The sequence below is a fragment of the Columba livia genome, chromosome 6, assembly GCF_036013475.1.
Source record: "Columba livia isolate bColLiv1 breed racing homer chromosome 6, bColLiv1.pat.W.v2, whole genome shotgun sequence".
NCBI classification, from domain to species: Eukaryota; Metazoa; Chordata; class Aves; order Columbiformes; family Columbidae; genus Columba; species Columba livia.
Window position 1 is genome coordinate 577,842 of NC_088607.1, and position 12,943 is coordinate 590,784.

Consider the following 12,943-nt stretch of genomic DNA (forward strand, 5'->3'; position numbering starts at 1 on the left):
CAACAATTAAATATGCAACAAGGCAAAAGCAAACGACAGCGCAACACGCTCCTGCTGGGACACCAGAGCTGTGCCACAGGGCCCGGGGACGGGACAGGACCCCCGGGACGGGACAGGACCCCCGGGACGGGACAGGGGCCCCCCGGGGACGGGACAGGGGCCCCCCGGGGAGCAGGGCTCGTCCTGCCTTTTCCAACAGCAGCAATCTCAAAAGTCTCCTTTATTTCTCAAAGCTTACAAGCAGCTGACTTCCCCTTGTGTTGCGATACCCTAGTCTGTAACTACATTTCAAATACTTCAGCTGATTTTTGGATGTATGAGTTTCCACGAAACCAGGTTATAGTTATTCTGTTTCCTAAACAAGGCAGCCTGTTCCATGACTACAGTATCAACTTCTGAATATAAAATCCACACTCCATAAAAATGCGATTCCCTATAAATTGTAAGTCCATAGGTAATACAACCAGTATAATGATTCTAAGTGTAAAGCAGCTGCTATATCACCAATTCCTCAGCACCAGCACATTTGTAAACACCAGAAATTGACTCAAGACTGCATTAATGGGTTACTAATCTGTGAAATTTCTCACTCGTTAGTAATTATTCTGATTATACAGAAGTGCCAGAAAACAGGAGGAAGATAAGCCAAGAAATTCCTCACAGCACGATAAAGCCTACAGACACCTTATAGATTTGTTCAAACATGCACGGCAAAGAAAAAAGGCCCGGTCGAAGGTAGAGGAAAGTGCCACTGTGGCAACACCCTTGGGATGCCATTTCCCACCCAGGAGAGAGGGGAAGCGATTGCCGACTGAGCTCGCTGAGAAATGGAGCGGGAGACTCCACTTCCGCGGCTGCAGGTGCACGTCCGTGTGCGGAATCGCACCACTTACACAGCCCTTCCTTCCTTTTCCTTACTTTGCCAGAAGCAGCACGATTAACTCCTACGTTCACCAGCTCACTTTGGGAACTCATTGTTTTCGATTAGAAGATAAAAGCTAATGAAGAGATCAGGCTTTGTGATGCGGGTTTAAAAGACCCCCTGACCGCGTATTTCATGGAGAAGCCTCAGGAAGCAGGAGGCTCCTGCAGAGACCCCTGGGGGGCCGCGGGGGGAAGGAAGGAAGGGGCAGCGGCCGGCGCGGGGCCCGGCTGCGGTGACAAAGCCACTCCGGCGGCCCGCAGCGCTCCACTGCAAACACAGCTCGGGCCCTTTTGCTTTCCGCTTTTTCTACCGCATTCAACTCGCTAGAAGGCACTTCTGCCACTGCTACAGATTTGCTGCTGGCATTTTACAGGCCCTACAGGGACGACTAACATATTTGTCAAATGGTTTTGTTCCTCTTATTCTCACCTAGGAAGTGGAATTAGCAGAACGTAAAAATCAAATAACTATCAGAGTGGCCGACGCCAGCGCCAAGCAGCTTGTCCCACACCGTGGCTACGGCCATGGCGCCAGCGGGGGAACACGGAGCTGCCAGGCGCTGATCGCCCCCGCACGCGGGTGTGCATTCGGGACCAGGAGACTCCTCCTATTGTGAGGCCATGGCTTGAGACCAGAAATCCAAGTCCTGCTTCTCTAGCCTGGTATATTTTTCAAAGTTATCATTATAAAAAACAAACTCAAGTACAAAATAATATTCCACCAAGAGGAGGGGAAGAAAAGGAGAAAGTGGAAACAGACCCATGTAATTAGCAAAGACCACAGAACAGCCAAGCCTGGCTTTGGAAAGCACTGCGCACCTTTGCATTGAGATGTAATAACCAGCATCCCAGCGGCACCAGAGCCCAGCAGCCGTGCCCAGCCGGGGTGCCGTGGGCTCCGTGTGCACCCACGCGTGGGGCGCAGCCCCTAAACCCAGCGCACGGCCCCCAAAACCCCCCAAAACCCACACACGGCCCCCAAAACCCAGCACACAGGACCCGCAGCCCCCACACGGCCCTCACAGCCCCCCAAAACCCACGCAGAGCCCCCAAAACCCACGCAGAGCCCCCAAAACCCAGCGCACAGGCCCTGCAGCCCCCACACGGCCCTCACAGCCCCCCAAAACCCACACAGAGCCCCCAAAACCCATGCACAGGACCCGCAGCCCCCGCACGGCCCTCACAGCCCCCCAAAACCCACGCAGAGCCCCCAAAACCCACGCAGAGCCCCCAAAACCCACGCCCAGGCCCCGCAGCCCCGCACGGCCGGTGCTTCAGCTCCATCTCCTGGGGAAACCGGCCTCTCTGCAGCAGCCGCACAGCCCTGTGAACCAGAACCGTGCCCAGAACTCATCAGGCATGTGAATTCCCCCAATGTTCAATTCAATTATGTCTCTCTTCCTAAATCATCTTTTTTATTTAACAAAACTCTAAACTGCCACAGCTAATAAGCTCAGAAGAATCAGTGTACACCATTCATTTCTGGGAACAGGACAATATTTTCTAAGAGCCATTAATAACTGTGACAGGATTTATGTACAAGATAAATTCAATTCAATTTCCTTTTTCAATTAATGGCCAATTATTCGAACTCAGCTCAACCAAAAATATTACTCAAATATCATTAATCTAACAAAAATTAACTTTACTATTCTCTCAGTAATGAGCAGATATAATTTTAAGGTAAGATTACACACAGGAATGAAACGTTGTCCGTCTGTATTTTTAGGAGCACTGCTCACCACTGAGCCCTCCCAGTCATGTGAACTCGGGTTATTATTATTATTATTAAGGATATGACTTGAGCAAAGGTCCCCACTAGATCCTCCTGCAGGCCACGCGATGCTTTATCTTGCTTAGCTTAAGAGTCATTTTATATCTAAAAACCACTGGTACAAAGTGCATGGAGTCAAGTAAAAACAACCAGGGAAACAAACCAAACCAAACCGAGTATAACCGTTTTGTACATGTTGTGGCGATGCATGCTCTCATTTACCCAGTCCAAAAGAAAATGTCTGTTACCACAGAACTGGAGTATTTTGCCTTTTTTTTTCTAGTGTTCACCCCCACTCGACGCTGCCACCCCCGTGCGGCTGCCCGGGACACCCACCCGTGTCCGCAGCGACAGCGGCGGATGGGGACACCCCGTGTCCACGGAGCGCACGGGCCCCTGCACAGCACCCAGGGCTTGTGGGGCCCGCAGGACCCGTGTCCCCTGCGGCACGGTGACCTTGTCACCGGCAGCTCTGCAAGTGTCCCCGTGCAACCACAGCCTTGGCAGGGCAGGGGAACCAGACCGGCCACAAAAAGGGACCGTCACCTGACGTGATCCCCAGCAGCCACCCACCTCTGTCCCCTGCCGGGCGGTTGTTTGAGGGGAGTTTCATTCCAATAATTCTCTCGCAACTGGGACTGGGGAGAAGGCAGCTGCGGTGCACAGCATCCTCTCTCCTGTCAACTTATTTCTATCAGCAGTGCAAAGTAACATTTGTGGTTTATGGCAGGCGCCAGTGTTGTTTAAACACAGCTTCTAATGTCAGAAATGATAGCTTCTACAAGTTTTGTTTTGTTTTAAACTCAACCCAAAATCTGCTATGAAATGAACTAATGGCATCCTCACTAGGAGGAGCCAGCTGCAACCCCAGCACATGCAGCGCCCAGTGGCGTCCTTCTCATCCCGCTCACTGCAGGGCCGGCCGGCGGGCTGGGCGAGCCCGGCGGCTTCTAACAGTTAATCCGTGCTGAGACGTAGAGCAGCCAGCGACCGTGCGGACACCTCCGCTCACCGGCGGAGCCCTGTAACAGCCACACAGCGCCTGACGGGCTCCGGAGAACGAGCCTTGAGCTGCCGACCGGCAGAGCCCTGTAACAGCCACACAGCGCCTGACGGGCTCTGGAGAACGAGCCTTGAGCCGCCGACCGGCAGAGCCCTGTAACAGCCACACAGCGCCTGACGGGCTCCGGAGAACGAGCCTTGAGCTGCCGACCGGCAGAGCCCTGTAACAGCCACACAGCGCCTGACGGGCTCTGGAGAACGAGCCTTGAGCTGCCGACTGGCAGAGCCCTGTAACAGCCACACAGCGCCTGACGGGCTCTGGAGAACGACGCTCGAGCTGGTGACCAGATGCTCCGGCTTGCCAGAGATTCTGAGCCCGCTGCAACCGCCCGCTGGACGCCGCGCAGGGGGGTCCTCTGCCCTCTTTAACAATGAAGGGAAAAAAGCAAGAAATAAAGCATTTGCTAAGCAATATCGAACCTTAGTTGAATATTCCAGAAATCAATAAATACGTGGTACCAAACAAAACTACCTTTAATTACAGTAAAAAACGTCACTAACATGTTTTCATATAAGAATAGTTACAGATTTGATGAAAACATCAACTTATTTCTGGTTGCTATTCAGCTTTGCTATGAATGCTCTTAGTACACAATAAAAGCACCTAATTCATGAATTAGCTTAGGCTATCCACAGCTACAAGTTCATAAACCAAACTACTTCTGAGTAACTCTTCACATAGAAAAGCATCTAGGTCTGTAATGAAATATGCCAAGTACCGTAGAATTAACAGAGAACCTGAGTGCTGGGATGTTGGGAGAAATCAATACAACTGCAAAGACCCGCTCTGTTAGGAGTGACGCCCATCGGGTATGCTCACAAAGAAATAAAACAATTGTATGAACTTCTCAGGCTCTTATCTGTTCTGTCATCCTGTATCTGTCCTCTCTTTTGCTGATTATACATTCTCTAACAGAAACTAAGATCTACCTTCTCAACGATGTTTCATAAGACAAAAGAGGAACCGTGGACTGAAACAGGTGTGCGGGAGGCTGACGTAAAGACGCGCTGTCGAGCTCCGAGGCTGGCAGAACATCTCTGGCCAGCGCAGGACGGCGTCCACACCACTCGTGACGCACCCGGCGCCGGGACACCAGCGCTACACAGACTCACCAGTGCTGCCGGGACACCAGCGCCACACAGACTCACCAGTGCTGCTGGGACACCACCACTACACAGACTCACCAGTGCTGCTGGGACACCACCGCCACACAGACTCACCAGTGCTGCCGGGACACCACCGCCACACAGACTCACCAGTGCTGCCGGGACACCACCACTACACAGACTCACCCGCGCTGCTGGGACACCACCGCCACACAGACTCACCAGCGCTGCCGGGACACCACCGCCACACAGACTCACCAGTGCTGCTGGGACACCACCACTACACAGACTCACCCGCGCTGCTGGGACACCACCGCCACACAGACTCACCAGTGCTGCTGGGACACCACCACTACACAGACTCACCAGTGCTGCCGGGACACCACCACTACACAGACTCACCAGTGCTGCCGGGACACCAGCGCCACACAGACTCACCCGCGCTGCTGGGACACCAGCGCCACACAGACTCACCAGTGCTGCCGGGACACCAACGCCACACGGACTCACCCGCGCTGCCGGGACACCAACGCCACACGGACTCACCCGCGCTGCCGGGACACCAGCGCCACACAGACTCACCAGCGCTGCTGGGACACCAACGCCACACGGACTCACCAGTGCTGCCGGGACACCAACGCCACACAGACTCACCAGTGCTGCCGGGACACCAACGCCACACAGACTCACCAGTGCTGCCGGGACACCAACGCCACACAGACTCACCAGTGCTGCCGGGACACCAACGCCACACAGACTCACCAGTGCTGCCGGGACACCACCGCCACACAGACTCACCAGCGCTGCCGGGACACCAACGCCACACGGACTCACCAGCGCTGCTGGGAGCTCGTCACCCCACACTGTCAGCCCCCCAGAGCTGATCAGCACTAGCGCTAATGCAGCAGCTTTCTGTCAGAGATTAACCTCCAGCTGCTGTTTAAACTGCAGAAAGCCGCACTATGAATCGCCCCGTCCCGCGGTGCGCGCTGCCCGGCTGCACAGCGCCCGAGGCCGGGCCGTGACTAGAGCCTCAGGGCCCGCACAGCGCCCGAGGCCGGGCCGTGACTAGAGCCTCAGGCCCCGCACAGCGCCCGAGGCCGGGCCGTGACTAGAGCCTCAGGGCCCGCACAGCCCCCGAGGCCGGGCCATGACTAGAGCCTCAGGCCCCGCACAGCGCCCGAGGCCGGGCCGTGACTAGAGCCTCAGGCCCCGCACAGCGCCCAAGGCCGGGCTGTGACTAGAGCCTCAGCCCCCGCACAGCGCCCGAGGCCGGGCCGTGACTAGAGCCTCAGCCCCCGCACAGCGCCCGAGGCCGGGCCGTGACTAGAGCCTCAGGCCCCGCACAGCGCCCGAGGTCGGGCCGAGACTAGAGCCTCAGGCCCCGCACAGCGCCCGAGGCCGGGCCGTGACTAGAGCCTCAGGGCCAGTTGCTGCCCCAACCCGCCGTTCCACGAACCCTCCCCAGCCAGGGACCCGCGCTCAGAGGGCCGGCGGCACCCACACCTGCCCGGCTGTGCCCTCGCTGCTCACGCAGGGGCTGGTTTGGATCTGAGAGTGTCCTTTGGAACAAATTCCCGCCCAGCTCCAGCAGAACCAAACCCGCCAGCCCAGCCGCAGCCTCCTCCCATCACCACACCTTCCCCTCCCTCCCCAAGAACCCCACACGTACAACCAGGCTGGTTCACACCGCACCTGTGTATGACCGCGAATGACAAACGCCCCCCGTTAACCTTTGTGTTTGGGATGACGTGAAATGAACTATTTTGATCCTTACCGCACAGTGAACTATTAGAGTTTTTAAAATCAAATCCCCTTGTTATCACACCGTTCTTAGTGCGCCCGGGCTGCCCCGGGCAGGCTACCACGCGCCTCCCCGGAGCTGCTGGCACCGCCGCAGCCACGCGGAGCGGCCGGGGCCACCGCCGTGGTCTGCGACAGCCCGGCAGGAGCCAGGCAAGGAGAGCCTCGCACAACAAGCGAGGCCCGAACTGCCAGGAGGGAGGATGTGAAAGCAGCGGGGTAAAGGTTAGCCAAACTGCAGCTACTCGGCCTTCTCCATCTCTAAAGAAAACAGCATTACACCACAATATACGTGATAAATGTTTATATTTCAAAGACACAGAGGTCATAATGCAATAACTACAAGGTCACCATCTGCTGCCAATTTCATGCCTTAGAAGGGATGGAAAAAAGCCCACAGAAGTTAAAGAACTTTGCAATCAAACAGAACTAATGAGGAAACGGGGAGATGCAGAACATCACACGAGCCAAACCACACGGAGATAAGACTGAAACTTTACCCTAAATGGCCAGGGCGGTGAAACCCCGGCGCGGCCAGCCCGTGCGTCAGCTCTGTGCGGACCCGGAGGGCTGAGGAACTGCCCGCTCACACCGCGCGTGTACGCCAATCTGGTCCACGGCAGCAGTCTCCGGAGCCACGCACAAGGCTCGTCAGCATCCGGTGCCAAAGAGAGGACGATCAGAAGCCAAAAGGTTGCAGGCTCAGTATGAGGGTGCAGTCTCCCTTCCTTCTGGTTTCCTGGCTTTAGTTCCAGGGCACTACTGCTAAAAGTCTAACAAGGAAGGTATAAAATATTCCTCTAGCACGTGGCATTTTCTCCCAGTTACAGTAATATAAAGCACAACTAGATCATCACTCACATTTTTCTTTTTCTTTCCCCCACACTAAGTGGTTGAGTTCTAAAGGGTTCTTACAATTTGGAAAGAATGGGAGAAGAAAGCTAGAAACATCATTCTGTGAGTCACCTCCACCTTTTCATTGTGCTTGTAGAAATTCTGGCACAGAACCGGGTGGGAGAACGGCCCTGCTGCCTGCAGCGTCCACGCAGCCGCAGCCGCCGTGCCCCACGCTCTGCCCACGCTGCGGCACGGCCACGGAGCACGGTCCTGCCCGCGCCACGCGCCTCGAGCCCCGTCTGGAGCCGCTCCTGCCCCACAGGGACCCCCACCCGCACAGCCAGCGCGCTCGCCGCCGTTCCCCATCGCCCCTTACCTGCGGATTCTCTCAGCAGAGCTGCACGCCAGCTGCCAGCTCACTGACGCAGACGGGGCGCGCGGGGCACGCGGGGGCAGCGCGGGGACAGCACGGGGGCACGCAGGAAAGGTCCAGGGACACGTGGGGACAGCACGGGGGCACACAGGAAAGGTCCAGGGACACACGGGGACAGCACGGGGGCACACAGGAAAGGTCCAGGGGCGCACGGGGACAGCACGGGGGCACACAGGAAAGGTCCAGGGGCGCACGGGGACAGCACGGGGGCACACAGGAAAGGTCCAGGGACACACGGGGACAGCACGGGGGCACACAGGAAAGGTCCAGGGACACACGGGGACAGCACGGGGGCACACAGGAAAGGTCCAGGGACACACGGGGACAGCACGGGGGCACACAGGAAAGGTCCAGGGGCGCACGGGGACGGCGCGGGGGCACACAGGAAAGGTCCAGAGACACACGGGGACAGCACGGGGGCACACAGGAAAGGTCCAGGGGCGCACGGGGACAGCACAGGGGCACACAGGAAAGGTCCAGGGACACATGGGGACAGCACAGGGGCACACAGGAAAGGTCCAGGGGTGCACGGGGACACGCAGGAAAGGTCCAGGGACACACGGGGACAGCACAGGGGCACACAGGAAAGGTCCAGGGGCGCACGGGGACAGCACAGGGGCACACAGGAAAGGTCCAGGGGCGCACGGGGACGGCGCGGGGGCACACAGGAAAGGTCCGGGACACACGGGGACAGCACGGGGGCACACAGGAAAGGTCCAGGGACACACGGGGACAGCACGGGGGCACACAGGAAAGGTCCAGGGGCGCACGGGGGCACACAGGAAAGGTCCAGGGGCGCACGGGGGCACACAGGAAAGGTCCAGGGGCGCACGGGGGCACACAGGAAAGGTCCAGGGGCGCACGGGGGCACACAGGAAAGGTCCAGGGGCGCACGGGGGCACACAGGAAAGGTCCAGGGGCGCACGGGGGCACACAGGAAAGGTCCAGGGGCGCACGGGGACGGCGCGGGGGCACACAGGAAAGGTCCAGGGGCGCACGGGGGCACACAGGAAAGGTCCAGGGGCGCACGGGGACGGCACGGGGGCACACAGGAAAGGTCCAGGGGCGCACGGGGGCACACAGGAAAGGTCCAGGGGCGCACGGGGACGGCGCGGGGGCACACAGGAAAGGTCCAGGGGCGTACGGGGACGGCGCGGGGGCACACAGGAAAGGTCCAGGGGCGCACGGGGACGCGCACACACGCTCCCTCCTGCACCCGAGATGGATGGAGCTGTTTCACCCCACCCTGCCCTCATGGCGGGAAAAGTCAAACACCTTCACAAACTGCTTTGTCTACAGTCACTAGTTCAACAGAGAGTAATTTAATCAAATAACACAAACGTATATGTTTGGTTACTCTATTTTCCATGGAAAATAACATCGGTACAAGCAGACTGTTTTCCTCCTGTACTGACGGAACCTGTTTTTCCAGGAAGGCCTAGCTTTAGCAAACCAGGGATGAGAAGAGATATATGCAGTAATATTTGTGAGAAGAAAGGAAGAATTACAAAGGTGGCTGCGGAATACCACAAGAAAAGGTAGTGCCTAGAAAATAACACTAGTATGTGAAACCAGAAACCACCTCATTTCTTGAACGAGGAACTTCACAACAGGCAGAGTTCTATACAGAGACACACAGAGCACATGCTCCACACTAGGACCACTGTCAGCCTCTCTAAGAGCCTTTCCATCCACCGCAGCAGCATCAAAAATAAATGTACCTCGTGTTAAATAAAATAACTTCAATACTATAAAGTACTGTGACAAAGTTATAGATATTTTGTCATAGGCTGCATTAGTCTTCTATAGTGTGTTTCCCAAATTACAGTCACAGATGTTAACCCTTTTTTCACAAAAATCACAGAAAAGCCCAGGTCGGAAGGGACCCCTGGAGATGGCCCGACCCGTGCTGAGCGCAAAGGGGCTGCGCGGAGCCCCAGCTCCTCTGCGCGCTGCGGGTGCCTGCGGGCCCAGCGCAGCCCCGCCACGGAGCCACGGCGAGCACGGCCATCCGGGCACGGCTGAGCCGCAAACGGCTCCAGCGCGCGGCGCTGAGCTGCGAGCGACTCTGAAACACACAGTTCTGCCCGCCTGCCCTTCAGCCAGCGGGGCTCCTCAACATCTTCCGCATACAGCTTTAACATTCCTGATGTGAAATTTGTCCCACTAAGGCTCAGTAAAGCCGTCAATATTGTTTTTCTCCTCTCTGATGAGAAAAACATCCCGCTATCTCTGCTCCTGTTCCGCATTTCCTGGGTTCCTAGGAGAGCCATTAAAAAATGAACACAAACCGCTCCAGGCTCCCGTTCCCACGGTTACCCGCCGGCAAGCTGGGACCTGCGTGTGCCAGGGGCTGGTTTTCCTGGGTGAACCGCGTGCCCTGGGCTGCCGGGCAGAGGCCTCGGAGCCGCTCCCCAGGGAAAGGAGCTGCTGTCCCGGAGAGAAGGGACGTGTCACCAACTCCCACAGACCGCTCTCCCTCCTACAACCAGCAGGGACCCCCAAACGCACCGGGGACCCGGTGGCACGCGGTGCAGCCGCAGCAGTGACCATACCGGCACCTCTGCTGTATCCGAAAGGCAGCTCTGCACGCGTGCTGTTACATCCACCTGCGCATCGCTCTCATACTACTGGAAACACACAGTCCCGCGGGCCCGTGAACCGGCTGCGGAGCTGGGTAACCCGCGCCCGAGCCCTGTCCCGGCCCATTCCGCCACACAGCCCGCACCCGACCCTAGCGCAGGTAACTGATCCGCCACAACGGTTGTTAGAAGAGGAAAAAGCCTTAGACAGTCATTTTAAACAAAAGACTTTCCATGTATCATGACATTCTACTCATTTTTAAATGGATGCAGTTTTGTGAAGTCAGCATCTACGTGTCCTACCAAGTAATCGCTCGTAATAAAGATGTAATCCTCATCGTGAGGAAAACAGCCCCACACCAGCCACAAAACCCCAAACAGTTTAACAGAAGAAATTCACCATCTGCCGAACTAAACTTGTGAAAGAAACAAACTTACCGTGAAATGTTCCTGTGATTTATAGTTCTCATCCAGGTAAACTCGAGCTCTGTTGTAGTCTTTCATTGCATCACTTGATAACAGTTCTCTGAAAGACAAAGAAAAGATGGAAAATGTAAATGGAGATGCCAAGATACAACATTGTTCGAGCACCCTTTCCTGTACTGTAATGTCTCTAATAACACCCAAAAGAACTACAGGATTCATCTCATTTTGGTGTGGATTTCAGGGGTGAGAGTTCCCTGTGGTGCAGCCCCGGCACGTGAGCCTGGCGCTGACCGCGGCAGCCACAGTAACGCCAGCCGTCAAATTCTTACGTGTTGTTCGGACACAGCGCTGAGGGACTCGGGAATCTGAAGCCCACAAAACTCCATAAAATTAGGCAATTCTTGCTAAATGCTCTACAGTCTCACTCAGCTTTAGAGCTTTGCCGTCCCGAGCGCGGCCAGTCTGCCGGCGGCAGGCAGTCACCGCAGGGCCAGCACGGGCTGCACTCTGGAGAAGCAGCGGCTTGAGCGCTGGAGCCGTGAGCTGCTCCAGGTGCTCTCCGGGAGGGTTACGAAACCAGACACATGTGAAAGGGTCAGAGAGGATGAAGGTCACAATCCTTTGGTGTTTGGGTCAATTTTGGTGCAGCAAAACGAGCCCCTGGCACAGCTGCCTTCTGTAAGTCAGGTGTGCTCCTGCCGTGCCCTGGGACCCGTCTGCTCCATGAGGCCACTGCCCCCCGCGCCGGCACCGAGCGGCCCCGCGCCCTGTGCCCGGCACCGAGCGGCCCCGCGCCGGCACCGAGCGGCCCCGCGCCCTGTGCCCGGCACCGAGCGGCCCCGCGCCGGCACCGAGCGGCCCCGCCCGCACTTCTCCGAGGACACGGCAGGAGGCCCCGCAGGCCCCGACCCGGCAGCGCTGCCGCCGCACCGCGCTCCCGCCGCCAGCAGGGGGTGCTGCCGCACTGCCGCTGGCCGGGCGCTGGGGGCGGTCCCGACCCAGTCCGGCCCGGAGGCGACCGGTGCCCGCGGTCAGGGCCGCCCGTGCCGGTCCGGGCTGCGCCTGCCCGGGGTCCCGAGGCTGCGTCCCGGCAGGCGGGGGACACCCCGGGGCCGGGGGCAGGGGACGCCGGCCACATCTGCAGCCGCACACACGGTTCAAAGCGCGAACACACTCCCCAAGTGTGAAATGGTGTCGTTACCAGACACAATAAGCTTAACGCCAGAGATACAAAAGGGAGATGATAGTCTAACGTGTGTGATGACCTTGCCAGGACAGGGCCAGAGGAGATTTTTGTTACTTTTCCCGTTTTCTTAAATAATACAAAGCATTAACATTTGCCCAATCACCTCCTTCTGCAGGCTCATATGACAGGAGGAAGCGGAAAAATATTTCAAAACTTATATACTCTCCTCATCTAATGACTTCCGCTTAGAATTATATATATAATGTATAATGTTGTACAAATGTCCAGTCACTTACTTCACGAACTTGTCCACATGAGACATGGAAGCTTCATAGTTTTTTCCTCCAAATTCCTGGCAGTGTAAAGCCATGAAATGGGGCTTGTGTGCATGTACAACCTGCAACAAACAGATAAACGAACATCAACAAAGCTGCATCCACAGCTGATATCGCAGGACGACGTGGTCTCTGGGGCAGGAGCACCACCAGCTGTCAGCGGGGAAGTAAGGGGCACAGCGGCCATGAGGGGAGCACCATTCTTCCACACATACGAGACTCCGAACACACAACAGTTATCTCAAATATTTTTAGCTAATATTTTCTTTTTAAAACTATGAATTAGCTCCTAAGCATTTAGAGCAAACACAATAACCTCTTCCACGTCACCTCCACGAGGACCCAACACCGTCAGGATGAAAACAGCTCCTTGTCTGGAGTTGGAAGAGGTCAAACATCTGAATTCATTAGGTGTTTCCCACTTTTACAGAGTATCTTGAATTAGCTTGTGACAGAACACCAATTAGCTGTCAC

The 12,943-nt window shown here is 56.5% G+C and overlaps 1 protein-coding gene across 5 annotated transcripts in view; it reads right to left on the minus strand.

Moving 5' to 3' along the window:
* Positions 1-12,943, minus strand: part of INPP5A (inositol polyphosphate-5-phosphatase A) — a 205,682-nt gene that overhangs the window by 138,588 nt on the left and 54,151 nt on the right. For all 5 annotated transcript variants that reach the window (XM_065066616.1, XM_065066614.1, XM_065066617.1 and 2 more), the window contains 2 exons: positions 12,431-12,531; positions 10,961-11,048 (listed from right to left, as the gene is read on the minus strand). In XM_065066616.1, the coding sequence (XP_064922688.1) occupies positions 10,961-11,048; positions 12,431-12,531 (189 nt within the window). The remainder of the gene's footprint in view (positions 1-10,960; positions 11,049-12,430; positions 12,532-12,943) is intronic.